At 48.8% G+C, this 26,552-nt stretch overlaps 9 protein-coding genes across 9 annotated transcripts; 4 read left to right on the top strand and 5 right to left on the bottom strand.

Annotated features, from left to right (window-relative positions):
• The first annotated feature begins 4,785 nt into the window (after positions 1-4,785).
• Positions 4,786-5,664, top strand: BDV38DRAFT_261065 (uncharacterized protein). Its single transcript, XM_032055990.1, has one exon. It carries the CDS (start codon positions 5,024-5,026, stop codon positions 5,216-5,218), a length of 195 nt encoding a protein of 64 aa, XP_031908535.1. The 5' UTR covers positions 4,786-5,023; the 3' UTR covers positions 5,219-5,664.
• Positions 5,665-8,521: 2,857 nt separating this feature from the next.
• BDV38DRAFT_275079 (Tom37 C-terminal domain-containing protein) lies at positions 8,522-9,995 on the top strand (the record flags this gene model as incomplete). The annotated part of the gene is made up of 3 exons (XM_032057950.1): positions 8,522-8,672; positions 8,753-8,891; positions 8,975-9,995. 3 exons carry the CDS (start codon positions 8,522-8,524, stop codon positions 9,993-9,995), a joined length of 1,311 nt encoding a protein of 436 aa, XP_031908534.1.
• An 840-nt stretch (positions 9,996-10,835) lies between these two features.
• Positions 10,836-12,463, bottom strand: aspf4 (allergen Asp F4). The gene has a single exon (XM_032055989.1). It carries the CDS (start codon positions 12,144-12,146, stop codon positions 11,175-11,177), a length of 972 nt encoding a protein of 323 aa, XP_031908533.1. The 5' UTR covers positions 12,147-12,463; the 3' UTR covers positions 10,836-11,174.
• Positions 12,464-14,911: 2,448 nt separating this feature from the next.
• BDV38DRAFT_287705 (isocitrate lyase/PEP mutase family protein) lies at positions 14,912-15,870 on the bottom strand (the record flags this gene model as incomplete). The annotated part of the gene is made up of 2 exons (XM_032060923.1): positions 14,912-15,688; positions 15,736-15,870. The coding sequence occupies 2 exons, from the start codon at positions 15,868-15,870 to the stop codon at positions 14,912-14,914; spliced, it is 912 nt and encodes a 303-aa protein (XP_031908532.1).
• Positions 15,871-16,259: 389 nt separating this feature from the next.
• Positions 16,260-18,149, top strand: hosA (histone deacetylase HOS2). Its single transcript, XM_032055988.1, has one exon. The coding sequence runs from the start codon at positions 16,436-16,438 to the stop codon at positions 17,897-17,899; it is 1,464 nt and encodes a 487-aa protein (XP_031908531.1). The 5' UTR covers positions 16,260-16,435; the 3' UTR covers positions 17,900-18,149.
• Positions 18,150-18,163: 14 nt separating this feature from the next.
• Positions 18,164-20,649, bottom strand: BDV38DRAFT_261050 (OSBP family protein). Its single transcript, XM_032055987.1, has 7 exons — positions 20,336-20,649; positions 20,138-20,243; positions 19,969-20,079; positions 19,624-19,902; positions 19,317-19,566; positions 18,949-19,262; positions 18,164-18,899 (listed from the first exon to the last, which is right to left on the bottom strand). The coding sequence occupies exons 1-7, from the start codon at positions 20,442-20,444 to the stop codon at positions 18,647-18,649; spliced, it is 1,422 nt and encodes a 473-aa protein (XP_031908530.1). The 5' UTR covers positions 20,445-20,649; the 3' UTR covers positions 18,164-18,646.
• A 1,463-nt stretch (positions 20,650-22,112) lies between these two features.
• Positions 22,113-23,110, bottom strand: BDV38DRAFT_287702 (GIG1 family protein; the record flags this gene model as incomplete). Its single annotated transcript, XM_032060922.1, has 4 exons — positions 22,113-22,250; positions 22,339-22,523; positions 22,589-22,771; positions 22,828-23,110. The coding sequence occupies 4 exons, from the start codon at positions 23,108-23,110 to the stop codon at positions 22,113-22,115; spliced, it is 789 nt and encodes a 262-aa protein (XP_031908529.1).
• Positions 23,111-23,763: 653 nt separating this feature from the next.
• Positions 23,764-25,092, bottom strand: BDV38DRAFT_209975 (nicotinamidase). The gene is made up of 2 exons (XM_032052595.1): positions 24,683-25,092; positions 23,764-24,617 (listed from the first exon to the last, which is right to left on the bottom strand). Exons 1-2 carry the CDS (start codon positions 24,731-24,733, stop codon positions 23,964-23,966), a joined length of 705 nt encoding a protein of 234 aa, XP_031908528.1. The 5' UTR covers positions 24,734-25,092; the 3' UTR covers positions 23,764-23,963.
• Positions 25,093-25,675: 583 nt separating this feature from the next.
• On the top strand, positions 25,676-26,548 carry ssuA (RNA polymerase II subunit A C-terminal domain phosphatase; the record flags this gene model as incomplete). Its single annotated transcript, XM_032060921.1, has 1 exon — positions 25,676-26,548. One exon carries the CDS (start codon positions 25,676-25,678, stop codon positions 26,546-26,548), a length of 873 nt encoding a protein of 290 aa, XP_031908527.1.
• Positions 26,549-26,552: the final 4 nt, after the last annotated feature.

The raw sequence follows: 26,552 nt of genomic DNA, 5'->3' as shown, positions 1-26,552 counted from the left end.
TGTAACAGTGCCTCTGGCGGTTATAAGGGTTGAGGATAGTTATAAAGGAGACCAAAAGAAAAGCAATCTTGAAACAGAAGGATGGTATTGGTACATGTTCTTTGATCGACCTAGACTTCTTTGGTTCAATGTTTCTTAGGAAATGCTTCGGTCTCTTTCTGAGTGGTCTAGCTTGAAATGTGAATCACGATCTAGCAGCCTAACAGCACAAGAGTGTGCACAGAAAGACTAACTAGAAACACCCCCCCCCCCCCAGAAGCATCCCTCGTATCATGTGAGCGATAGCTACAAAAGAGACCAGGCAACTGATGTCATGTCATTCTTACAGAAACTGACCTTCAAACCAAGAAAGCTCTTTATCTGAGTAGTCATGCTAGCCGATGGTTAAAGATGCCGCATCCCTCCAGTAACCGGTGCCGGGCAACTCCGGCCATCCAACAATGTAATCATAATCCAGACCAAACGTCAGCCAGCCACCTCCAAGACAACGAGAGACGTAACACAGTAATCATCTCAGCTCCCACGAATGACCACCGGAAGGGGACACAATCGCCATGTCATCAGGCACCGTATGACCTCTACATACAACTTGGTTGACCAACGCCCAGCACAAGTAACCTGTCTCCCATTCCACCGTAACAGGACGACGTGGCCGAATGCATCCATCGCATGGTATCAGTCACCTTTAACATACAGTCGTGCCGTGCAACTCAACCACCCCCAAGCCCAGCGTCAGGCAAAGTGACTAAGACGAATGTATATATCGCAGGGTGTGCGCAGCGCCTCTCCCTCTCAACTTTTCTCATATACGTACTCTCTGCTGTGTAACGCATATCAATCCCAAGATAACTGGCATGCATACGTGGACATGGGGTAAAAACAGGGATATCCTGCAGCAGCAGAACTTCTGGGTTCTGTGCTTTCAATGCGACTGGATATGGGCCCAGCTTTTGTACCTACGTGGCTATATACGATATGCATATAGTGCATGATTTCCGGTTCTATTCGATTCCTTTTGTATTGTCCCATAAGTGCATAAACATATCGCACGGCAAATATATATATCATGAGACAGAGAGCCCTAAATGAAGGACCGGTTGCTGGGTCACGCCACATGCACATACTATCCTATGCAGGGTTGTACATATCTGCAGAATGTTGAAGATCAATTTAGACTTCCGGGTTGCTGCAGGTATTAGGTAAATATCACGCAAGTGGTGCTAAGTATCTTATGTACGGAGTATGTATGACTTACATGGGGAAGTGGTTTGGTTTACGTGTCACATACTTTGTCGGGTTTAATATTTGGTTGTAGTATAGGTTGATTCGGCCGAGTATCTTGATGTACTCTACTGTACACTGCCTGATTTCAGGAGCGTCGGTCTATGTTGTTGGTGTCATGGGTTGATTAGGGCCCCGGTTTTTTAGTCGAATTGTTCAAGACATTTGCTGATATGTTTATCCGTGTCTAAACTTGATCGTCTCTAGCGAATATGGAAATTTAGGACATCGTATACTCGCTATAAGAATCGTGATATAGTCAATCCCAATTAATCGTAAATAACATGGATCTTTGTGATAGTGGAGCCTCAAAAGACCCTAGCCTCATTAAGACTCAAACAAGCTCCATGTCGAACAATCCAGAGCGACCAGAAAGGTTATAGGACGCGCCATTGACCCTGAGTTATGGAGTCAGGTCACGTTTTGAATACTTTATCTGTGACATGGTTCACTATCGTATAGAACTGCTTTTGCTGGTTCTGGACCGACCGAGGCACCGCCACGGCGCCGAGATAGGGCTAGACTGGGCGAGTCCTCTTGAGGCTTAGGCCACTTAAGTCACGTCGCCGTTTGCAGGTCAGCAGCCGTGAGTAATGGTCGGCCGTGCATATACGAACGGTGTCAAAGCCTTGTCAGATTATTGTCTGCATTCGGCTGCCCTATTGATAGGGAGACGGTGGTGCCGGTGGCGGCTGTTCGAATCCTGCACGTAGCCAAGGGACGAACCGAACAGAACCTTGTCCAGGCAACCGTCCGATTTATCTCCGCGTTTCTCCTGTTTTCCGTGGCACTAGGAGTACATATCCCGGACTGTCCGCGGATTTGAGGTATACCCCATAGGCGCGAGGAGGGAACAAAGTTCAACGATTGATCAAGTTGCCGACGACAATCACGTCATGACATCATGAGCATGAAGAAAACTCGGTTTCGTTCCTGGCGCGGCACCCAAGAAACAAAAAGTCACCTACTATATTGGGAGCCCGAAATGAATGGTGGACCACGGATTGAGTGAAACAAGAGTACAAGAACTCCACCACCACCGCCAAGTAGCGGACGACCGAACCAGTTAGTTGATTAATTAGTTCAATTGACTCGATGTTAGCGCTAAGGCGGCGAATCCCTCAACAAGAACGAGATGGAGCTCACTAATGAGCGGTGAACCATGGAACCAGAGACTTCTGGAAGGACTGCAATTGTTCCACCGGGAGGCAAATACCCATATGGGGTCGATCCTTATTTTTTTTTTTTTTTTATTTCCTTTGCGCCGAGGTTTCTGCCGATATCATTCTGAAGGTATCCAGACGGGTTGTCGCTGATAACAATTCAATGAATTGATCGTACACGAGACTTGAATATAAGACAAGGATTAGCAGGCTTGGATGGAGTCATGTGCCCATCAATAGCCTTTTCTCGTGTTGGAGTAATCTTACTTTTGCCTAATCGGTATTTCATCGCATTTCCCTAAGACGGTCGTGCATGTAGCCAGCTTAACCGAGGGCTTAGACCTGCGTTAGTCTCTCCGCATGAGGGAGTTGTCTGTGTCTGTGAGTGATTCGGTCAAGGAGGTTTTCAGGCTAACAGTCCAACGGCGCGGAATGAACGCTTTTTTGTAGTGGGGATCTCATTTTACGGAACTGTATCTCCACTTCCGTTTGAGTTTTCTTTTTTGGCCATGTGTCTCTTCCCGCATTTCAGCCACAAAGAGAATAAAAAAGAAAGAGAGGAAAGGGAAAAAAAAAAAATTGGACGAGGGATCATGTGATAGTTTGGTTCGGATATCAACCTGGTACGTCTGTTGTTACGCACGTCTGGGATTAATTCCAGATCTATAGAGGTTCGATGGAGGATCCCCATCCAATGGGAGAGATTTGTTCCTGCATCCCCGTCAATCGCCCACTAATGCCAACCATCTGCAGACTAAGAGAGATGGACACGGAGTAGGGGATGTGTACTCCGAAAGAGAACAGTGGCGAATTGAGGAAATTAATACCATCGAGTTGTCCTGGAAGTATTGGTTCGACAGATACCGATGGATCGACGGCGAACGGATCCTTGATGAGTTGGATGCAGCGGTGTTGGTGACATGCGTTCCGTCCCTTTCCACACCCCGGTCACTTTTCATCTGCAGAAGATCCGCCGCCGTACGCCGCTCATCACACTACTGCACTCCATAGTTACAGCCGGAATATTATTGCTTGAATCCGGATCCATTGATTGTGAGTGGTTCATGTCCACTAGCAAGGATATAAATCAAATCATCCACAGGGGACAACTTGAAGTTCTAAAGGTGATGGTGTTACCTTGTGGAAGAAAGTGAAAGAGATGAAAAAAAAATTAAAAATTTTTCTTTATAAAATTATAATAATAATCAATAATAAAAAGACAATATGCAGAGGACAGGGGAATGAAAAATGATACCAGCTGAGCAGACCACCACATCAGAGGAGGGGATGGGATGATATCAGCAAGGGATGTTCAGCCACAGCGGCTGAGGTGAGTATCCACCGTATTTTTTCTTTTCTCTCGCTCTCCCTCTTACGTATTATACTTCTTTTGGCCCCAACAGGAACGGGCTAAGTATGGTCAAGTATGGAGAAAGTAAACCTTGGGAAGTTTGACGGATCTACCGTCAAACTTCAACGGCCAAAACCTGGAGCGCGGAGTCAGCCAGTCAAGCAACTTAACTCAAGAACTACTAGTAGTAAGAGCTTTCAGCAACAACAGGTACTAACTGCTGACCGTTGCCCGACGAAATACCAAAAGCGGGATTTGTGGGATGCTAAGACTCGAGTGGCTAGTCAAAGATAATATTCAGATAATGCTCAGATAATTGAATGAGAATACAATTACTGTATGAGCATCTGCAAGGAGAGACAAGGACTGTAACGAACCGACCAATCAGCGAGATTCGGTTTCTTGTTTGTGTTTCCAACTTTTTTTTTCTTTCTTACCTGGTTGGCGGTTTAGCCCCTGGAAAGTTGAAACATCCTGGTAAGGTACAACTTCATTACAGATACTGTACAACCTCAGGTGTAGAAGCAGTGGTTCAAGCAATACTGGTTCTATGCTAATAATATCCCAACAGATGGCACCTAGTATGAGGATGAAACGACCTGTCACACCCACCTGACACAAGTCCCTCGGCCAAGGCTGCAAGGAATAGACGACCTCCTTCCTTCCCGGACTGAGCGATCTTTTTTTTTTTTTTTTTTTTTTTACTCAGGAACCTTGCCAGAATCAGGAGCTTGAGGTTCTGGCGGCTGGTAGCGATCCCGGCAGTCTGGCTGAAACTAGGATCTTCATCCTTCGGGTCTGTGAGAGTGATGAATCACAAACAGATCAGAGTTTCAGGCAACCAGCACCGACCATGTTGGCGTATCCTCTTGGGGGATTTGGATCATCCTTTAGACTAAACTACGGAGTGCATAGTACCAGTCTGATCAATTTCCTAGGTTCTTCTCCCTTAGGATCGATCGACACGCCAACACGTGCCTGTCAGCCTCCAACCTAGAATCCACGAGCCTATGAAAGCAAGAGGGGAGTTTACGAGGCCTTATCATCTGTGCGCAAGGCACAAGGTTGTTGAGGAGTGGCTTTGACCCTCCTTCTGGGCTAGACTATTATTATTATTTTGAGTCATTCTGTCAGATGCTCTGCTCATGCCTGGCATATCATCAATGATGCGTAGACTACGTTTGGTCATTACGCTGTAATCTCCGTATTTACGTAATACTGAATAATCATGATGTCGACGATGAAAGATACGGTTTCTCTACCCCATGGAAGGAACCGATTCGCTTTTTACTCGAAAGAGTCAAGGGGAAAAAAAAAACCAAAACGAAAGGGGAAAGAAAAAGGGCGGTGGGTCTTGCAGATTGCTTTTGATTATTTGATTAATTCTTTTTTTTTGACTATTATTTTCTTTGGGGCCCCGTAAAAGGATGCAGTACTACTGCATTCTGCATGTATAACAGAAAATAACTATAATTGACGGGCAAATTCGAGTAAATAAAATTCCGGAATGATTTTTCGACGGTGGGACAAGGAATAAGGGGGAGGGTCAACAATTCCCTCCCTGCGTCCCCAGAAGACGAGGCAACGAGTGGAATAGAAGGAGCTTCTAGAAAATTTCCCTTGAATTTCCGATTGGGGCATCCCAGATAACACCAGCCCACACCGGACGGAACTAGTGCAAAGACGGTCAGATAATTCTGACGTAGTTCATTCCCCTTTGTCCGGTTGTGGAGCTTCAGCTCCTGTTCACGGCAGGGGTTAGTTTCTCTCACATATTTTTTTTTTTAATTTTTCTTTTTTGTAAATCGGGAATTATGGTTGTTGTTGGGGTTAATTAAAAATAAAAATAAAAATAAAAAGACAGACGAAGATCATAGCCTATATATAAAGCTCTGGTAGACCTCGTCTTCTGTTGTTTCTTCCTTTTCTCATTTCAAAGACATCGAATACCATTGGATTGTACTTCTACACACTTAAGAGGCTACTCCTGAAACTGCCAACTACACCGTCCAGGCGCATCACAATACAACTATCAACCACCATCACTATCATCAACACCACCAAATCAACCTTATTCACAATGCCTTCCATCGGTGGCTCTACTTCTCAGTTCCCTCCTTGCCCTGGTCCTCCTCCCAAGGGTCCTCTTCCTCCTCTTCCTAAGTAAACCTTGGGCTTTGTGATGAAATGACGACCCGGCGTATTCGAGCGGTTCATTCACCCCGTCGGTGAAAACATCAACACGAACTGACTCGTGACGCTCACGAAACGGCGTTGCATTTGGCATATGGATATCACGATTTTCGATTTCGGAACTGCAAATTGGCTTTGATCTACCCCGAACCCATTCTCATATACAACTTTTATTCGACGTTATTTTCTCTTATCTTCGCTTCTACCATTTCGGATTTCTTTTCACTCTATTGGGATCTCAACCGGCCTCAGGATAGGAGCTGCGCGATGACGTTAATTGCGGGAGTTTATCTTTCTTCACACTCCGATTCTACGGACAGGCGCCGGCGCCACGTTTTTTCCCCCCCTCTCCTTCTGCAATGGCGCTTTGGCATTGCGACATCAGGCCACCAGTGATTCATACGGTCATTTGATTTGGCCAACGGCGTCATGCAAGGCAGGCGCCTGACAACAAAAATGATATCAAAGTTATCGGGGTTTGCGATCTCCCCACCCACGTTGTCACTTATCTCTCACATCGGTGGCTTCCAACGGCTTGTTATCGGCACAAACCCCGCAAAGCTATGGAACACCAGGGGGCGTTTGGAGGCTTAGAGCCTGACAACATCTCACGTCTCAGCCAACCAGACGTCGCTACGAAGCATGGGATTTACTTGATTATCCTCGATGTCAAAGCGTTATTGGAAATCCCCATTGTGATTTGCGGCAACTTTGCCTCGAAACTTATTTAATTATGGGTCTTTTCTCTTCTTTTCTGTACCATCTCTTGCTTACTTTTTTCTTATGGGGGCTTTTAATTTCATCTGAAGCAACGGCATGTATAATAGACTTAATATACCCAACACACATTGCATTCTTGCCAGCGTTTTGAACCAAACAATGAGATCAATTTATTCTCCTAGACCGAATCTCCACTCTTACTCGCTACCAGCGCTTAATTGTTTCACGATGACCGCATGGTCTGCACTCATGATGTGACTCCGACTTGTGCCGTTTTGGAGTCGGCCGAAATACCCGCAGGGATCTTGAGTCGATAGCGCCGTTGTTCCCTGTTCATAATCGCGACTATCGATCAATCCTTGCAAGGCGGCTGGCGGGTGTAACTTGCGACAATCCTTGGTTTTTCTCTTGTCTGTACTTTTTCCCCTCGTTTGCCGCGCATAATTCCTTTTTCTTTTTCTTCCCCCCCCCCCTTTGTTGATGAGGTCACCAGCATTATCAAGAATACGCCCGCTTAAAAAAAAAAAAAAAAAAAAAAAGAAGAAAGCTGATACCTAATCTAATCTTACAGCCGCCCGCAGCCGTGGCGTTTCTTTCGTGCATCCGTTGTGCATCCATCAGACCGAACACTACTTATGACTGTACGTAATATCAGCATGATAGCCTTTATGTACATAGGTACTGTACAACTACACGACGATGAGGACATAGTACTGCTATTGTTATTTTGTCTCCCATGATATATTCGGATCCAAATGCTCTCCCAGGTCCACAAGTGGGTAAATCCCTCCACCCAATCCCAGCTAATGCCATGTTTGTTGGGTGCCTGGGCGACCGATGATCATCAAACCTAATCAATGAGGTCCTGTAACCGCCGAGGGGAGCTGTCTGTCAAATGACCTTCAGCTCTGTACACTGTACTACAGATTGATGTACTAACTAATAACTGCATGTGCAATTCAATGGGGCCATGTTTCACTTACTTGATTGTTATGGTCCCATGTGCGGGATTGTATGGAATTGAGCTGAACCGAAGTAGCTGCACTAAGTGTCATGGCCAAGTTACTCCGCATTACAGCACGGGTCAGTGTGTATGGAATGGGATCCCCAAGACCCGGCCTTGTCTAACTGCCTACTTATCTGGAACAGCTGAATGCCGCAAAATCCCTCATCCGCACTCTGTCCCAATACCGTGATCATATTCCCTCACGCGTCGTTAGTACCCTTTAGTCAATGGATAGTTGCTTCACCTGAGGCTCCTTCTGGCCATTCATCATCGGATGCGGTAATTCCACCGGTTAAATCGAGACAACTAGTTTAGTGTGTCCGATAAGAACCATCAGCAATATATTCTGCAGAGCGAAAGAGAGGCAAAGGGGGAAAAAAAAAAATAAAAGAAAAATAAATTAATTGCCATTGATGAGATTAATGTAACATCGTTGTTCGGTAGACTCAGGTAGGGTTTTTGATTGAGGTAGCATTTTCTTCCCCATTAAATCTACACAACTTCTTTTCGAAGTACATTCTTCCCCATTTGAACACGGACCTCATTCCCCTGCGAAATGAGATGGTCGTCCATGCAGAGTACTACTACTAGTACTACTAGTAGTACCTACATCCTACCTTCGGACATGCATTCATTCATTCGCAACAGTTGCCTGATTGCCTCAGGACACTAATCAAATCAATCAAATCCCATACAAGATCCCGGCATTCCCCACGTGATCCTCACCTCCAATTCCGCAAACCCCAGAATGGGTATTTCCACCTCCAACCGCAAGGATAACTAACAAAAACAAGATAAGAAATTAAAATGGTTTTGGAGCTCCATGTCTGGGGTCCGGCCTTCTCCCTGCCCTCAATCGAGGCGCAATGCCTCGCAACCATAGCCTACTTTTCTCTGGCCGTGCCGAAGGACGCGTGGGTGCTTGTCGCAAGCAGCGATCCTTCCGTGTCCCCAACCTGTAAGTATCCATGTCGCGGATCTGGGGTTTGTAGCGCAATGGACTAACTAAGCCTCTTTGCTGTCTGATTGGGTACTCAGGTGAATTGCCCGCTCTACGAAATGGCTCGACATGGGTGAGCCGGTTCCGAAATATCGTAGATTATCTGCGACAATACTCGAATGGCGAGTGGGATTTAGATGGAGGGTTGAGCGGCCTGCAAAGGGCCGACAACATTGGGTACGTTTGTCTCATATTTGAGTTCGACTACTGTCTAGGTGAGCGGAATGGACATCTAACCGTACCTGTGACCAAAAAATCAGATTCTCATCCTTCGTCGAATCCCGCGCTCATGCTCTTGTCGACCTCTCCCTCTACGTAACCAGTCAGAACTACTACAACCAGACCTCCCCTGCCTACGGCTCCATCCTCCAGTGGCCGAACCAATGGATTCTCCCTCCGAAAATCCACGCTGCCGCAAAAGCCCGAACAGAACATCTCGGGCTCTCGTCACTGGATCTACAAGCCATTGAAGATCAGCGCCAACGCGAACACTCAGCCGCCGTCGCAGCCGGCCAGATCCCTCCAAACTTCATCCGCCGGCCGCGTGATACCGTCACAAGTCTCCTGGGGAAGACCTCGCAGCAGAACCAGTTCCGACTGGATGCCTTGACGGGGGAGCTCTTCGAGCCGCTAGAAGAGATCTTGGGTGATAAAGTGTATCTCCTCACGGGCGAGAACGAAGGTCCATCTAGCTTAGACTGCTTGGCCGTCGGATACTTGTCTTTGGCTCTTGTTCCAGAACTATCTTTCTCATGGCTCCGCGATGCCATGAAGAGCAAGGCGCCTCGGTTGACGGTATATACCGAGCGCATGCGCCAACAGTGCTACGGTCTCGGCGCCGAGGTGTCGCATGCGTATACCCCTACCCCGACTAGCGGCTCGTCCCTACCTTGGCGTGCACCGGAACGTGCTCGTCTCACTACGTTGGGGAACACCCTCTTCAATGTCCTTGCCGACAGCACGCCGATCCTCAAGGACATCCGCGCCCAGGATAGGCTGCGGGTAGCGGCAGAGTCGCCAGACTCGGGCCTCTCGGAGCCCGATAGCCAGAAACTGTCTGCGCTTGCGAAGGGACAGAAGAAAGATATTCTGGTCAATGTCGCATACGCCGTGGGTGGTATTGCCGCGCTGATCGGGTACATGGCGTACGAGGGATTTTTCTCTGCAGAAGTGGGCGATGAATATGAAGAGGACGACGAGCTTGAGGGTGGTGAATTTGAATCTATGCCGGATATAGAGCCCGACTCACTTCAGGTGCAGCAAATCCTGGCTGGGCTGTGATTGTTCAGTTCGTTGATTGATTAATTGACCGTATATGTATGAATAGAATACCTTATTGTTCTTGTTCACTTCCTATTCTGTGAATGATTATACCTTCAACTACATGCTAACTAATACCACACCGCTCGCTCACCTTCTACCAAAAACACAGGCCGACACCGGACCTACTTGTACCATAAATATTATATGTACCTAATGTCAAGAGTTCAGGATGATAATAGCTCCATATATTTCCATCCACCGACGCAAAAACCAGTGACCTTGTTAAGTATCACAGATATAACCCCTTCCAGACTCATATTCCCATAACCCCATCAATCAGAGCACACTACTACTACACACCGATGCCTCGTATATTGCGATACATACATATAGGGTAAGTACAGGAACACCCACAGGAACAAACCACTCACCAATAAATCCCTCAAACAACCCTACGCGAGAATATCCAACACTCCCTGACATTCCGACCTTTAGCCCAAAGCGACGTCATATACTTACGCAACAGATCAATCCCAACCCTGAAACTACGTGTATGATTCTGTATCCTTAGAACCGGCCTGCTGGATGGAGACGATATTAAGTGAACTCTAAAGGTGAGGATACCGATTGATCTGAATATAGATATGATGCCAATTATAGAAAAGGGAGGGTTGCTGACGTGAGGGTTATTTATAGATGGGTTCCTTTTACCTTCCGTGTATGGGAGGGATCTCTTTGTTGGGGCCAGGGGTTTTGATTTGGGGGTTACTTTAGGTTCCAAGGTTGAATTAGGTCTATTGTATAGAGGTCACTTGTGGGATAGGATTAGGGAGAAAGGTACATTGTTTAAGATAAGCTACTGGTATGTGTCATGTACATTCCGAGGGAAAGACATGGAATGCTACAGGTGGAGTATGGATAAATTGTACGTAATTCTATCGTGATATGAAACTAAATCAATACAGTGAACAGTGGTATATGTATGTACATGGAAATGAATGCACTATCGTCAAGGCCGGATGGCGGTCACGGGTGTAAGGACTTGAGGATGAAACCGGACATGTTGGTTTCAACGCTACAAGCGCCATTAGACACCGCATACAATGAAGAGAAAAACACCTCCAACCCCTAATCAATTTTGCAGAAGTAAAGTCATAGAAGGGAAGAAACGAAACTGACAGGGCACAGAAACAACGCTTAGTCGAAGTCAATGTTGACAACCAGACGGAGAGCGCCAGCGGTCCATTCGCCACCGATGCCGTCAACGCCGGCCTCGAGGGCAGTGTAAGCGTTCTCAACCAGCTTGGCAAGGTTGGAGATGGCAGAGCACTTTTGGTTGTCGTGGGTGCAGATTCTCATACCCTGGACATCGAGACCGGCATTCTGGGCCTGAATGGCAGACACGTCCCAGCCGGACCAGCCCTCGTTGGAGGTGTTGCCGAAGTCGAATTCACCCCAGGTGCAGGCGTAGCCACCGTATTGGTCCTTAGGAAGTGAGTCACCTTTGGCGGCACCCCAGGCACCCTGAGAGTCGTCGTCGAAAGCAACGTACTTGCTCTCACCGGGGTTGATCTTGAGGGTCAGAACAGCATTGCCGTACCAGCCAGTAAGCTTGAGATCGGGGCCCATCTTGTTCCAGAAGGCAACGGTCCAGGTCTCCTTCTCACTGCCGTCAATGCGGATGACGTGCTTGTACTCGCAGGCCTTGCTCTCGGAGACCTCGATGATGTTGCTGCCGTACGGGTCGCCAACGTTGCCAATGTACTTGATGTACTCTGCACCGTTGTTCGCGGTCTTATTTCCGAAGCCCTCGCGGGTGTAATTGTCACCGTCCTGGAAAGCATGCCACTCCTTGCAGGATCCGGGGGTGGTCACGGTAGGGCCACTGCTGGCGGTAGGGACAGCGGAGACGGTGACAACAGAAGTACCCGAGGAGGAAGCTGTAGGAGTAGAGTCGGAGGCGGAGGTAGTGCTGGCGACGCCGGAGAACTCGTTGATCCAGGACTTCCAGACGCCGTTGAAGTTGGCATAGACTATATCACCGACCGCGCGCTTCTCCTCGTGCTGCAGGTGGTGGTGGGCATGGCGACGCTCGTGGCCGTGCATACGGGCGACGGTGGAACCAGCCGTCAACGCGGTGAGCAGGAACAGTGAGTTCTTGAGCTGCATGGTGATCAAAATAATTGCGTTGGATGTTCACAGATAACCAAGGTTATGTACGAGAGATATGGGTATCACAGTAGGTATATATGCCACAGAACAATAGCCCAGGGAACGCAAACAATATCAAGGAATGTGTTTTTGGGTTGATTCAAGGAATGTCTCGAGCAAGCAGAGGCTCTATAAAACAACACTAACGAAAGGAGTGTATTGCGAACCCAAGGGAAGGGAAGGAATCGTGATTAGAGAAGAATAAGAGAAAGAGAGAAAGAAAAAGAGGGAGGGGGGTTTCAGTAGTAATAATACTTTTCAGCGCGAGGCCCGTCAATGGTTTCATTAAATGAAAAGGGGGCCGATCAGGGGACACGAGAAGTGTTGTGGTTACTCATTGGTTGGGTCGAGCCTTCGGTACCTGAGCGTTACCCGTTGGCCTTGGTTCTCAGGGTCTCCATTGGTGCAAAGGACCCTGAAGGGTCCACCGCCTACTGCGGTCGAGACTCTGGTCCCTTGGAACGGCCGCCGGGTTGATCACACCTTTACCGTGGTTACCATACGGTATACTGGGGTCTCGGTACCTGACGAACTCATTGTTCTCTACTCCGTATAGATGTTTTTATTGTTTAGTATAGATCAATCCACCATGCCTGTCTATTTCACCGCTGGGGATTTCGACGTGTCCGATGAGGGTGATGTCACATCTCCATTCCGATCATCATGATTAGATTGATGGAATGCTGCCTGATTGTCATGATATGACAAGTCGGACTATCACCATAAAACCATGATGATGTGTTACTCCTTCGACTGCTGTTGTGTGATGGTTCCTGCATAACTGACAAAGCATCTGTCCAATTCCTCGTCTTGCGATTGTGGTGCCTGGCAGCATCTGACCTGCCACGTCGCGAGCCCTCGAAATGCGGAACAAATTGTTGCTGAACTGTCCAATCTGCCATTTGATTTTATAAGAGGTGCAGTAGATTAAACAGCCAATGATTCTGGGATATCACACTAATATCTCTCTTGGTTTCTTTTCTCGATATATACCTCCTCTTTCAAGTTCCGCCGTTCACCGCAATGTCAGGTACAGTACGTACTGTACATACATACATACATACATGGCCAACAGCAGGAAACGATGGCTACCAGTTGATTGGTACGGTATCGCTCACACCCCACACGAAAGTACTAATTTGCTGGACTTCCGGGTGCCTCATCTTGATTATTAAGGTACTCCCTGCAAAAGAACCGTTCTTTTTCCGGGGGTTCTATACCTTACTGAACCATGTCGCAATTCCAGCCTGCATTCCTTTCCCCTCGAAGTCTCAACAACCCCATAGTCTCTATCTAAGGTAGGCAACACTGGCAGAGACTTCAGTAGACCCTTCCAGCCAGCGCCTAGCTACTATCGTGGGTCAATGAGGGTCGGCACAGCAGGATTCCGAACTAATGAAGGAGTCAGATCCACAATGGTCGCCCGTGCCTGTGTCTAAGCCCACAACTGCCATTGCCACCGGTTAGTCCCAGGGAGGTGGCCTGTGAGGATACGAGCAGTAGGACGCTTCTGGAATGTGTACCCTCGGCGCCATGCAAAATCGGAAATGAGGAAGACGGACTTCCGTGGTTACTGGTAACTACACCACTTACGGAGTACACAATATAAATAAACAACACAGTTGTGGGTTCGCGTTCCATGGTTGACGACGGAACCAAGCAAGGGCTGACCATGAAACGGGAGATTGCATCGACAAACTTGATCTCATGTCTGCAGCAACTTTCCTCGCTCTAAATTTGAGCCGGGGATATTCTTAGGTTCACCCTTTTCTTTCCATCAATTTACTGGCCGGCGCCCACACGGACCAAGGACTCGTAAGCTGTCTTGGATGATCCCTGAAACTTTATGTCGGCAGTCGGCAAAACAGGGATCATGTGATGCCCGCCAAGCTCATCACTTGAATTTAGAGTTATCCACCCTATTCGTTCGACTTGCATATGCCATCTGGGTATACTCGAGACGGAGTAACTACACTGCGCTTTACTAAGTATGCTCGACCGTCGACGCGCTGGCCCAGTTTCCTTTATTCAGAAGACACGAAGACCGGGTTGCCTTTTATGATCCTCCATAATCGATCTACAGCCTCGTCTTTATCTTCTTGGCAAATCATGCGCACTGTTAATGACGGAGTCCCGGCGCCCGCTAATCCATACTCTGTACGGACCTGACGGCTATCAGCCGTGACACAGCTTCATATAGTGATCTTGGCATCGCCTGCAGCTCCATTTCATCCCAGGCCAGGGGCGTCTTTGCAGTTGTCTTATAGTAAGGCCCTGCAATCATCGGTGAGGTCGCTACTGCTCACCGTTGAAGTCGCGCAAGGCCAAACAAAGACCATACTCTATTTTACCTCTTCGACCAGAATAGCACTGAATATCTATACTACATCGTACGCTGGTTACGCGGCATCGTGACCAAAGAAGAAATACGCTAGGTCTAGTGCTGGGGCAATGTGCTCAAGCTAAGCATTAGTTTCCTGCGGCCCTTGTCTGACACGCACCGTGCATACCAATCCTGGAACGTCATACGGGAGCTTTGCGAGATATGACAGAAATGGTGACCAGAGTATCCCAACGCGAACAAAAACTCTGGATTTGATATCATGCAATACAGAGTCATTGGTCGAGCTCGTTTTTATGCCTAGTTCAAAATGATAATAGTCGACGCTGTTGCTTATATGGTCACATTTGATCCTCATTTGCCGTACAGTGCGGCATGACTCTTACTTCAGATCAACACCGCCTTCGAATGCCGCTCCTCCAGCCTCCGCATCGACTTTGATACTCTCATCTAGCCCGCAGACTCGGAACAACATCTGCGGAGTCATCTCCTTCGACAAGCCCGGAATACCATCAGCCTTCAGCTTTTCCATTGCTTCGCGCATGGCTGCACAGGCGGGTCCCAAACCAGCGAACGGGAAAATGATGATACGGAATCCCATCTCCTTGGCCTCAGCCGCCGAGATCGACGGAGTCGCCCCATGCTCGACCATGTTCAGCAGCATCGGCCACGGACCCAGCTCCTTCACCACTTGCCTTGCCATTTCCTTGGACGTAATTCCCTCGAGGAAACCTACGTCTGCGCCAGCGTCCCGCGCCGCTCGTAGACGTGCTACACTTTCCTCATAACCGTGTGTCTGAAGAGAGTCTGTCCGGGCAATAACCACAATATCACTACCGATACGCTGTCGTGCCTGCACCGCCGCACGAATGCGGGTAACATAAGTTTCGGTGTCCACAAGGATCTTCCCGCCCAGGTGCCCGCAGCGCTTCGTCTGCACTTGATCCTCGATGTGGAAAGCTGCTACGCCAGAGCGGGAGTATTGTTCGGTTGTGCGGGCGACCATGATCGGACCACCGTACCCAGTGTCAGCATCTGCGATCACGGGTGTAGTCGGCGAAAGATTTGAGAGCATTTCGGCGTTGGCGCGCATGTCATTCAAAGTGCAGATTCCCAGGTCGGCTTGTCCGTGCACAGAGGCGGCGGTACCAGCACCCGTCTATAAGAGTCAGAGAGGAAGTGGAGGGACCGGCGAACTTAACTTACCATGTACAGGGCGTCGAAGCCAACGGAGAGCGCAATCCGTGCAGAGAGGCCATCATATACACCGGGGGCGACGACGAACGAGTTTGGGTCTTCAAGGGTGCGTCGAAGACCAGTAGCTGCTGTTACCATCGGCATCGTGTGTGCTGCAGGGATTTAGTGGGGGATAGGACGTAGGATGTAGTTGATTGAGGCTAAGTTTAGGGACCGGTTGGGCAATAACAGTCTTGGTTTGAGACTACTAAAAGATTTAAAGGTGACGACCTGGATCCACAACTGTATATGCACTAAGAGGGAGTTACACCGGGTAACAGGGTCGGCAGTTAAAAGGTTCTTATAGTAGGAAAATCCCCGACAAGCTTTATTAAGCTATCGGAATGACAAAGTTCTCTTTCATTTGCCCCCAATGGAGAGAAACGAACGATGATATCAAATCTTGCCGTATAAGCCGACATCGGGAACAGCTCAAGTAAGGTTCGGGCATAACTCGGGATTTTCTTGGCACTCCGACGTCTGGGGATTTCTTCCGCTTATCGTACCTTCTCACTTCTCCCGTCGCCTTCGCTCCTCCACTTTTGCCGCCTCAGAATGTTCTGAGAATGCTCTCCTAGTGGGGCTGTTTTCTCTCTATACCTGACATCTCTTCTCTTTCCTTACTATTCCCGCCCTCGCTCTTCACTTCCCCTCATCCCCAATTCACATCATGGCACGCTCTGCCATCGTCCAAGAATACGCCCCTCCCTCCTCGTCCACTCCCACCCTCACGCTCGACCACAAGACCATCCATGAACGCCAACAAAATGGGATCGCTCGCCCCAAAGGCTACCGTGTCTCCTGGCACGCTAATCCAGCTGTCGAACCGCACCATTTCGGTCAATCGCATCCGATGAAACCCTGGCGTCTGACTCTGACCAAACAACTCGTCATGGCCTACGGCATGCACCACGCGATGGACCTGTATCTCGCTCGCGAAGCGACCTACGAAGAAATGGCTGAGTTTCACAAAACAGACTACCTTGATTTCCTCCGCCAGGTCATTCCCGGCGATATGGAGAACCCAGAGCAAGGCGAGAACATTGCGCGCTTCAATTTCGGCGACGATTGCCCCATCTTCGACGGGCTGTACAACTACTGCTCCCTCTACGCTGGCGGCTCCATCGACGCTGCTCGGAAGCTCTGCAACAACCAATCTGAAATCGCAATCAACTGGTCCGGCGGTCTTCACCACGCCAAAAAGGCCGAGGCCAGCGGCTTCTGCTACGTGAACGACATCGTCCTCGGCATCCTACAGCTCCTCCGTCTGCATCCGCGCGTGATGTATATCGACATTGACGTGCACCACGGCGACGGCGTTGAACAAGCCTTCTGGTCCACCGACCGCGTCCTGACCGTCTCCTTCCACAAATACGACAAAGACAACTTCTTTCCAGGCACCGGCGCCCTAGACAGCACCGGACCCACCCACCCACTGAATCCAGGAGCACACCACGCCGTCAACGTCCCCCTCCACGACGGCATCGACGATGAATCCTACATCCGCCTCTTCCGCGAAGTCATTGGCTCCTGCATCTCAACCTACCAACCCGGCGCAATCGTCCTCCAGTGCGGCGCCGACTCCCTCGGCTGTGACCGCCTCGGCTGCTTCAACCTCAACGTCGCCGCCCACGGCGCCTGCGTCGCCTATGTCAAAACTTTCGGCCTCCCCCTCCTCGTCGTGGGCGGTGGCGGCTACACCCCTCGCAACGTCTCCCGCGCCTGGGCTCACGAAACCTCCATTCTCATCGACGCCCAGGATACCATCGACCCCAACATCCCTGAAACCGTCGCCTTCCGCAATCACTTCGGCCCAGATTACTCGCTATTTCCGCCGCTGAGCGAGATGCGCAAGCTCGAGAATAAGAACCCGCGCAGCTACCTATCCGGACTTGTCCAGTCCATCCACGAGCAGTTGCGGTATATGCAGGGCGCGCCGAGCGTGCAGATGAGTTTTATTCCGCCGGATATTCTGGGCCTGCGGGAGGATACGGAGAAGGAGATCGAGGAGCAGATGGCGCAGCAGGAGGAGGCGAGGGAGGAAAGAGAGGGCAGTGGGTCTGCGAGTAAGAATAATCGACGACGGGAATTGGAGAGGGGTGCTGGGCAGAGAGGGGAATTATTCTCTGCTTGATTCCCTGCTTCTCTTTCGTCCTTGCGTGCCCTCTTTCTCTCTCTGTCGTCGTTGAGTATCTGCATTTTGTCTCTTGGTGTTGGTGGTTCCGGCGTTGCTCGTGTCGGTTGTCTTGGTGGTTACTACACGTGATACCAGTGGAGTTAATGTACCATATTAAATTATATCGCATGCATTATGCAATCTATTAGAATCATATCTAATTCACCATGCATGGTTAGAAGAAAATCAAACTAAAAGTATTTGGTTATATTGTGGAGCACGACTCTTTAACTGCGTATTAGGATAACCACTTCACATCACAATAGAAACTCGACAGATTATATGCTCCCATCCGTCCTTTCTTATACTCCTATCTGTATGCCGACCAGCCAACCCTTTATTTTTGCCATGTAATATACTAATTATAAAGACAGAATATTCAATTGGGTATCCAGTAGAGGTGCGGTAGGGCACGTCGGTCGAAACCTGGTTTTGAACGACAAGGGCCTGGAGTCATAGGGTCCGACAGTACCTTCCGATGTACGGTTAAGTCAGTCAGTCATGTCCCTTTAATCGCTCCGTCACCGCAGGCCAACCACGTTTGTAATTCCAGGCTACGCTACCATTTCTTTTTCGCTTCTCAATCTCCCCCCCCTTTTTATTATCATCTCATTGACCCTCCGAGACCTGTATTTGGTTCGAGATGCGGTCGTTAGATACTAAACCACCGAGATGCGCGTCACACGTATCCCCACGGAGATACGGTCACGGGTTGGCGTCCACGAAGGTGTCGACGTCCGACGTTCGCGTGTCTTTGCGCTGCACCTCTTCGAGCTTTTCACCTACTACGGAGGTGGGCTGAACTGCACTCGGGGCGGCGCCGTTGTGGTCAGGTGGAGCTGCCTCATGCCCCGCTTTGTGAGGTGGAATTTTGTATTGAGAGGACTCAGTCTGGCCTTCTAAGATCGGGGCAATGGATAAAATCTGCTTGGTGGCCAATTCGGGGTTGTGCGCGTCACTGCAACACCTGTGAGTTTAAATCAACCCGTGCGCCTGTGGAGACTTACATTTGTGCGTTGATGATCCAATCGAGATCCTCCTCGCCTTCGTCGGCGCCACCAGGACCTCCCTGAACCGGACGGAAGATTTTCGGATGCCATTCCACGCCGTCATTGGCCCGCTTGGCTGCTTCTTCTCGTTGGCGATCTTCAATCTTCGTCTTTTCATCCGTGGCCACCTCGTGATTCCGCTCCATGAGTGCCTTGACGGTAGTCTGCCACAGCCGCTGTGACTCGCGTTCGCCCTGCTGTGCGATGGGTCGCACCTGGGGAGGGGTATGGGTAGCGGTGCTTGCGTTGAACAGAATTTCTTTCTTATGGGTCTGCGCCAGTTAGATATCCGTGGCTGGTAAATGCTATTTGGGGGACAAACATACCCGGACATCTGTAATGAACATCTCCTTGTTCCAATAACCCGACAATTCGTAGTATATCTGACCGGTCTCGCTGTTCTTGATCGTGCCCCCAATTTGGTTATAGGAACCGCTAAAGTAGCCCTTGGTTTTGAACTCGATATCGGCAACCAGATTGTTCTCCGGGCATCTGACATAGCTGTGGTCGCCCAGCTCGTATTTCATCTTTCCGATTAGAATATTCCGGGCGTACATATTCGGCTGAGTCAAGATGCTAAATTTGACGTCAGTACCAGCACCATGAACAGAGGAAGACATGGGCGAAACATACTATCGCTCGCCCTTCTCCTTGTTCGAACCGCGGTTCAAAAAGCGCAAAACGGCGATTCCCTCCATCATGCTTCCGGCCGAGTTGCCCAGGAATTTGCTGCGGGGGATCAGCGTCCCATCTATCCGGATATTGTGCTCGGGCGCCATGAAGAAATAGCTCGATTTGGGAGGGTGGTGGGAGGTCTGTTCGGCGATGTAGTATCCGCGGGTTCCATCCGGATAATCCCAGTAGCCAGTAAAGGTTTCTCCTAGAATCGGGTTGAGCGGTTTCTTCACACCTCTGTTGTAGAGTGTTAGCGAATTTCCGGTTCACCCGAGTGATGGGTAGCCACAAGAGCAGACATACGGAGGCTTGATGTGCCAACCGCTCAAGTAGAACTTGACCACGGAGACGAAGCGTTCGAGGGGATCATCGACAGTGGGCATAGGCAGAAGGGTCTCCGGATGAGCCATGAAGCTAGCGACAAGGTGATATTAGTACTGAGCAACACAATACCGATAGCTATAGCACATACTTGGTGATCCGCTCCAACATAGACCGGGGTTCTAAAATGAAGGTAGGCAGCACCACCCGACTCAGATCAGCTCCCGGGCGGAGCTGGCTGATAATGTGCGACAGGACTTGAGAGGTCAGCATCTTAAGCTCCCTAGGAGATGTCATCGCACGAGAGTTCTCTCACGGCGTTTTTTGGTTTTTCGTTCTTTCTACGTACCATTACCCTGGTCGGGTTCGGTGTCATCATCCCCGGCCACAACATTGGGCTCATCCGTGGATGAACGGTTACCTGAGGAATTGAAGAAGGAGCCCCAGTCAGCAGACATGATGAGAGGGGAGGGGAGGAGTGAAGAGGTATCAGAAAGATGCTGGGATGCCAACTATGTGTTGTTGAGGGGGGAGGAGAAAAAAAAAAAAAAGAAAGGATTACAAAAATAAGAATGTATGCATGGACGAATGTTGTGTATGTATGGTGCAAAGTATGGGGTGGAAGGAAAGAAGGCGGAGGGGGAAAGACTGAGTAAAGAGAGGGGATGACGTTTTCGAAGGTGGGAGGGAAATACAACAAAAAATAAAATAAAATAAATCAAAAAAAAAAAAATTTGGCGGAAAGGTGACGTTTAAAGTCTGTAAAGTTCAAGTATGTATTGTAACTTACTCGTTGCAGGACTCGCCAACGACGACGAGCGGCGGATATGCGGGAGTATGGCCATGACTGCCTACTAACAAGTACAGTACAGTATAATGCTGAATTTCAATTCCAATCAATAATCCTGAAGAATGGAACTCAAGGGAGTTCTTTTTGTTTTGTCGCTTGGGGCAGAATAGAAGTCGTCGTCGTCGTCGTAGTAGTAGTAGTAGTAGTAGTAGTAGTCGCGTTGGGGATCTTTTAAATTCGTATTCGTTTTCTTCTGTTTTTGTTCCTTCTCTAATCAATTAAAAAAGAACACTGGCGTTTGTTAGACTGCAAGTCAATCACCTGATACCAATCTGGTTCATTAAGGAAAGAAAGACAAGGAACTACAACCCAGATCTCTGTCCTTAAGAAATCTTCGAAAATGAAGGGGAACTTTTATTAGAAAAGAAAAACGAGAAAGAAGAAAACGGGTACACGTTGAGGTGGGTTACGATTTATATAAGCTGCGGTGGATACTGGAGAACAGGGAGAGAAAAGATGTCCTCTGAAAAAGGAATGCATGAATCTCAACAGAAGATCATCATCTTTCGTTTCCCACCACTCACCCGGATACCTACAGAACCTGTCGCAGTGGTGTATGTACTACTTTATCTAGTATGCAGTATGCATGTATGTATGTATGTATGTATGTATGTATGTACCCCTCTTCTGAATAAGGATAGATCTAAGCTAAAAGAAATCATCCATGATCAGAGGCGTGTAGAATCACGGAGCCAAAGAGAATGTCCCCTTGGACACATGCTCAACCAGAGGAAGTTTTTTTTTCTCACCGATCCTTCGAGAGCTCCATCGATAGTAGAGGAGGGACCGTCCATCTTGGCAAGTGGGGATTACGTCGCGTAGCCAGTCACAGTATTTCATAGCTTTCGGAAGTTGTTCCATTAACGTTCCATTACAGGAGTACTTCAGCTGGCAGTACGTCGTACTGGTGCTGTACCGATCCATTGATCTACTACTACTACTACTATGTATACATATTACATACAATCCCTCGAATCGTGGTCTTGGATTATTGACTCTATCCTTTTAACATCTATATGAGATGACTGAGAGATAGTCATTTGGGAACAAAACGAAAGAAAAGAAAAAGGGAAAAGAAAAAGAAAAAAAAAAAAAAATCATGACCCTGGACGGCACTAAGACCAAAACAAGCATAATTTGCCTGACCCGAAACATATCCAATCCAAATCAGCGCCAAAGGAGGAAAAAACACGAAAAAGAAAACGGGATCTCTTTCGCTTTAAAGCAGCAACAGTCAAGTAGTACCTCCTATTACTTAGTAGGTACTAAGCAACTCTCACATCCTTGCAACCATCGGCATATCCCCTCCAGTGATTTCTTTTGTGAATTCTGGATCCGGTTTATATAACATAACATGGAAGTGTTCTACCGCATGCACTGACTTGAGAGACTTCCAGTTTTTGAACCAGATGACCTGCAATGATGGTCAGTCGTCACTTGACCATGGGACGGAATCACGAAGGCAGCAGAAATCATATCCGCCGCACGCACGGGATACATACTTTCTCTGATGGTACTCGCGAGCAGAACGTCTTCTTGACATAGTCATCAATCTCTTGTCTAGCCCGCAGTGTCAGATCGTCGGTCACCGGATCATCTTCCAGCTCGAACTTGGTCCACACCACTAAATGGACGATATCTTTCTCGATTCCGTACGGCCAGTCGTTGTATAGAATTCGAATATCCCCTACTGTCATATCAGCGACTTGTGTCACAGAGATCCATATCGCGCGAGATTGAACACGAACTCACCGTCAAACTCAAACGGACGCCCTCTGGGCTTAAGGTCGTCGGGACTGCCTTCTCCCCAACGTAGTCGCTCCTTCACAACAAACCGCATGACTGATCCATACTCGGCGACAATCCACTCCTTGTATTCGAGGTACTTTCGCAAATCGCTGGGAAGGCGTTGGAAGCGATCGATTTGATTGGTTCCTAGATCATTAGATGCGGTTCCCAAAAGCCTCCTACTCACACTGTCGAACACTCACGGACGATCTCCTTCACTAGTTCCCACCCTTGTCTCTCATATTGTTCGTCGGGAATCGACAGTATTTGGATATTCTTCTCACAGATATCACGGAGAAAGCTAGGGCATTCAACCGGCCATCTGTCAGGAGAGATGTTGACCAGCCAATACGGCAAGGATTCGCCCGACAGGTTGGTAGTTGAATGCGAGAGTGTCGTAGCAGCCCTCACATCGGGCGCTTCCAACTTTCTATCGAGGAAAGTGAAAGCCGTGGCGGAAGCAGAAGGTCTAAGCGTGGTCGCCATGACGTACATACAAGATCCAGTGGCCAGTGTATAACCTCTAGCAGATACAAAAGACAAAGTATGGATAAGTTATTGCGTGGGAACAATGGGGGCAGTAAACAAAGAAAAGGAGATGTGAATTGATTACCCCATACCTAATAACGGTCGGGAATTGCTTCCGCATGCGTGGCAACCGACGGTTTCGAGGATCGTCGGTATATGACCCACGCACCGGAACCATTCAAGAAGGGATTGTCGGCTTACGGCTGCCACACGCCCTTGTTTCATGACGGGCAATCAAAGATCTTATCCTAGCTAGGGGCTCCTCTAATCGGTGGTGGCCTTTTCGCTCATTGGAGTTGTAGTTGGTTATCGCCATTGAAGGGATGCGCGGACATACGTCACAGTGGAGACCTGTCATGCCGCGAGCTTCGTATCGATTATAATTATAATTACACAGTATACCGAGGATCATCGAGAGATGTTGGTAGTTCGTATGATATCAGATTCGATTCTAGTCCAAGTCCCCTCAGATGGCCTGGCATATTAGTCTATCACATCGACAATTATCACTAGAAGAGGTTGTAGCGTTGGGGCCGTTGCATTAGTGGCCCTCGTGTGAAGGTACACCGTTTATCTTTCTCGCTACAGTATCAATGGAATTGGGAACACATTTTGCATTAGTATATAGGACATGTCCATATCAAGCTGAACTATTTACAGTGCTATTGAAACCAATCGTTCAATTCGGGTAACTACCTAACGATAGGTCGATGATGGCTAAACTAACAAGAAACACACCGCCATCCTCAAAACAATGATCCAGAAAGAGCCCGCCCTGGTCAGTCACATTTGAACCATACGATCTGCGAGCTCAGATTTCGAGACCAGAAATCTCGGGGCCATTTGATTGAATAATGGATACTCCAGCCTCCATCAATTCCCGCTTGGCCCCGTCCCAACCCGAACCCGGCACAACACACCGGGTGGCATTCTCAACCACGTAACTTTTAAAGCCTACCCTCGCGGCATCGATAGCTGTATGCTTAACGCAATAGTCGCCCGCCAGTCCAACCACGAAGACGTCCGTGATGCCCTTGTTGGACAGGAAGTCCTGGAGGTCGGCATCCACCGATTGAGCCGTAATAGAAGGATCAACATTCCCAAAAGCATCGGCAAACGCGGAGTACATTTCCACCTGAGAGTGCATACCTTTCTTCACATACAGGTCGATGTTACTGGTATGAATCTCGGGGATGATCTCAGCTCCCCTGGTTTCCCCAACACAGTGCGCCGGCCACAGGTTTTGTGGTTTGGTTTCATGCCCTTTCCCCGGGGCTGGGTTGTTCACGGTAATCACACTCTCAAAGGGGTGGTTGTTGGGAGGGGGATGGCTGTTGGCAAAGGAGATATGGTCCGCTGGGTGATAATCTTGTGTGGCCACCCGTACCGCGAACCCCCGGTGTGCCAACAACTCATTTATAATAGGTGCGATTACGCGCCCCTCCTGGACTGGAAGAACTCCGTTCTGTTGGGAATGCGTAAGTGTCAGACATTCTAGATAATACGATGCAGATTTTGAAGGCGACCTACGGGTGGACAGAAGTCCTCTTGCATGTCAACGACGAGTAAGGCTGCCTTCATCTTGAGTTCGCGCGCTTCCTTCTCTTTCACTAGTTCTCCTGGAACAGCTGGCCTGGAGTTTGGACTCTCTTGTGGTTATTGAGTGGGCGACTTGTCAGTGAGGTTACGCTGGAACGCAAGGAAGCTCCTGGTGCGCATTCCGGGTGATATTTCCACTGGAGAATTCACTTCGTTGCCCCTCACTCAAACTATGTGACTTTGCATACGTTCCTTATCTGATATATACGTACGGCAGTAAACGGGCTACGTAGTAGTTGTATAGTCCAATAGACTTCCTCTCATCTGTCACAAGTACAAATTAGAAAGATACTTGCAGATCAAGAGGTGAGACCAACAAGCCCTTGGAGTCTTTGATCTCTACGGAGTACAAAAAGAACGTTCTCGGCCCCACACCTCCCTTGAGGCACCCGCTGGTATGGATCCCTGAGGTCCTGAGGAAGCCTCGGGAAAGCTACTGCTGACTAAGCGCGCGTGACCACAAAAGCTTCGACGCGGATGCAAAATACCCCCAAAGTTCTTCTTTCCCTCTTTACCTTCCAGGGCTGCGGCCCTTGCTCATCACAAACGCAGCCGCAGAAATATAGGTAATAGATCTAAATTGCAGATAATGCGACGACCCTCTAAGGTATGGACATCCTTCCTTTCTTTAGCCTGTCTTCTTATTCCAATTACATGATGATCTCTATTATTGGAGCTGTCCGAGAACATTATGCGGATAAACCTATTTATACGCTTTTCATCTTTCTGAATCAATGCAATTCGCTTTTCTGCTGCCGTTACTCACCGAAGTGGTTTTGTGTGACGTTGCTAATACCGCGTAGTCGTTGCAGGGACCTACTAGTGAACACATCTTCCAGCCTCCTTGATTCTTACTAAACCCTTCCCCTTATCACACACACGCACACTTAACCTTCTGTTGGTCTGCGTATAATTCTTTGCAACATGGCCTATGATCCACGATTAGCTAGTGCGGGCACTGCAACTCCGGATCCCCCGCCTCCTCCCCCTCCGCCTCCTGAGCCTGCCATGGCAGCATCAACGGAGACCGAGTCTTCAGACGGGACTGCAGCCGCACCCATTCAGGAGCAGCAGTCAGACTCTTATAAACTTAGATTTTGCACGGTGTGCGCATCGAACCAAAACCGTTCGATGGAAGCCCATCTCCGTCTATCTACTGCACCATCCCACTTCCCTGTTATCTCCTTTGGGACGGGCTCCCTGGTCCGTCTGCCAGGCCCATCTATTACGCAACCTAATGTGTACAATTTCAATACCACTTCGTATTCTCAAATGTACGAGGAACTGTTCTCCAAGGACGAGAGGCTCTATCGTAACAATGGGCTTTTAAACATGCTCGAACGCAACCGGAACCTGAAATGGGGCCCGGAGCGCTTCCAAGACTGGGTTCCAGGCATGCCCCGTGTGGACCATGTCTCGAAAGGCGACAAAGGCGCCTTGGGGACCGAGGGTGGCGTGGTCGATGTCATTATCACCTGTGAGGAGCGGTGCTGGGATGCCGTTGTTGACGATCTTATGAATAAAGGATCGCTCCTCAACCGACCCGTCCATGTATTCAATGTCGATATTAAAGATAACCACGAAGAAGCCCTAGTCGGAGGAAAGGCCATTCTCGAACTAGCTAATCGGCTCAACGAGGCTGCCGTCCAGGAACGCAAAGCGAATAATCCTGAAGGCTGGGAAAATGGAACCGGTGAAGCTCGGAGGAGTTTCGATGAGAAGGTCCCGGAAATTCTTGCGGCCTGGCAGGAGAAGTGGCCGAATTTGCCCGCGCTGTGGACTCTTGCTTGGCTCTAGCCGT

This window comes from Aspergillus pseudotamarii, assembly GCF_009193445.1.
Source record: "Aspergillus pseudotamarii strain CBS 117625 unplaced genomic scaffold BDV38scaffold_82, whole genome shotgun sequence".
NCBI lineage: Eukaryota > Fungi > Ascomycota > Eurotiomycetes > Eurotiales > Aspergillaceae > Aspergillus > Aspergillus pseudotamarii.
The sequence above is the reverse complement of the archived record's forward strand: the minus strand, read 5'-3'. Positions and strand labels throughout refer to the sequence as shown.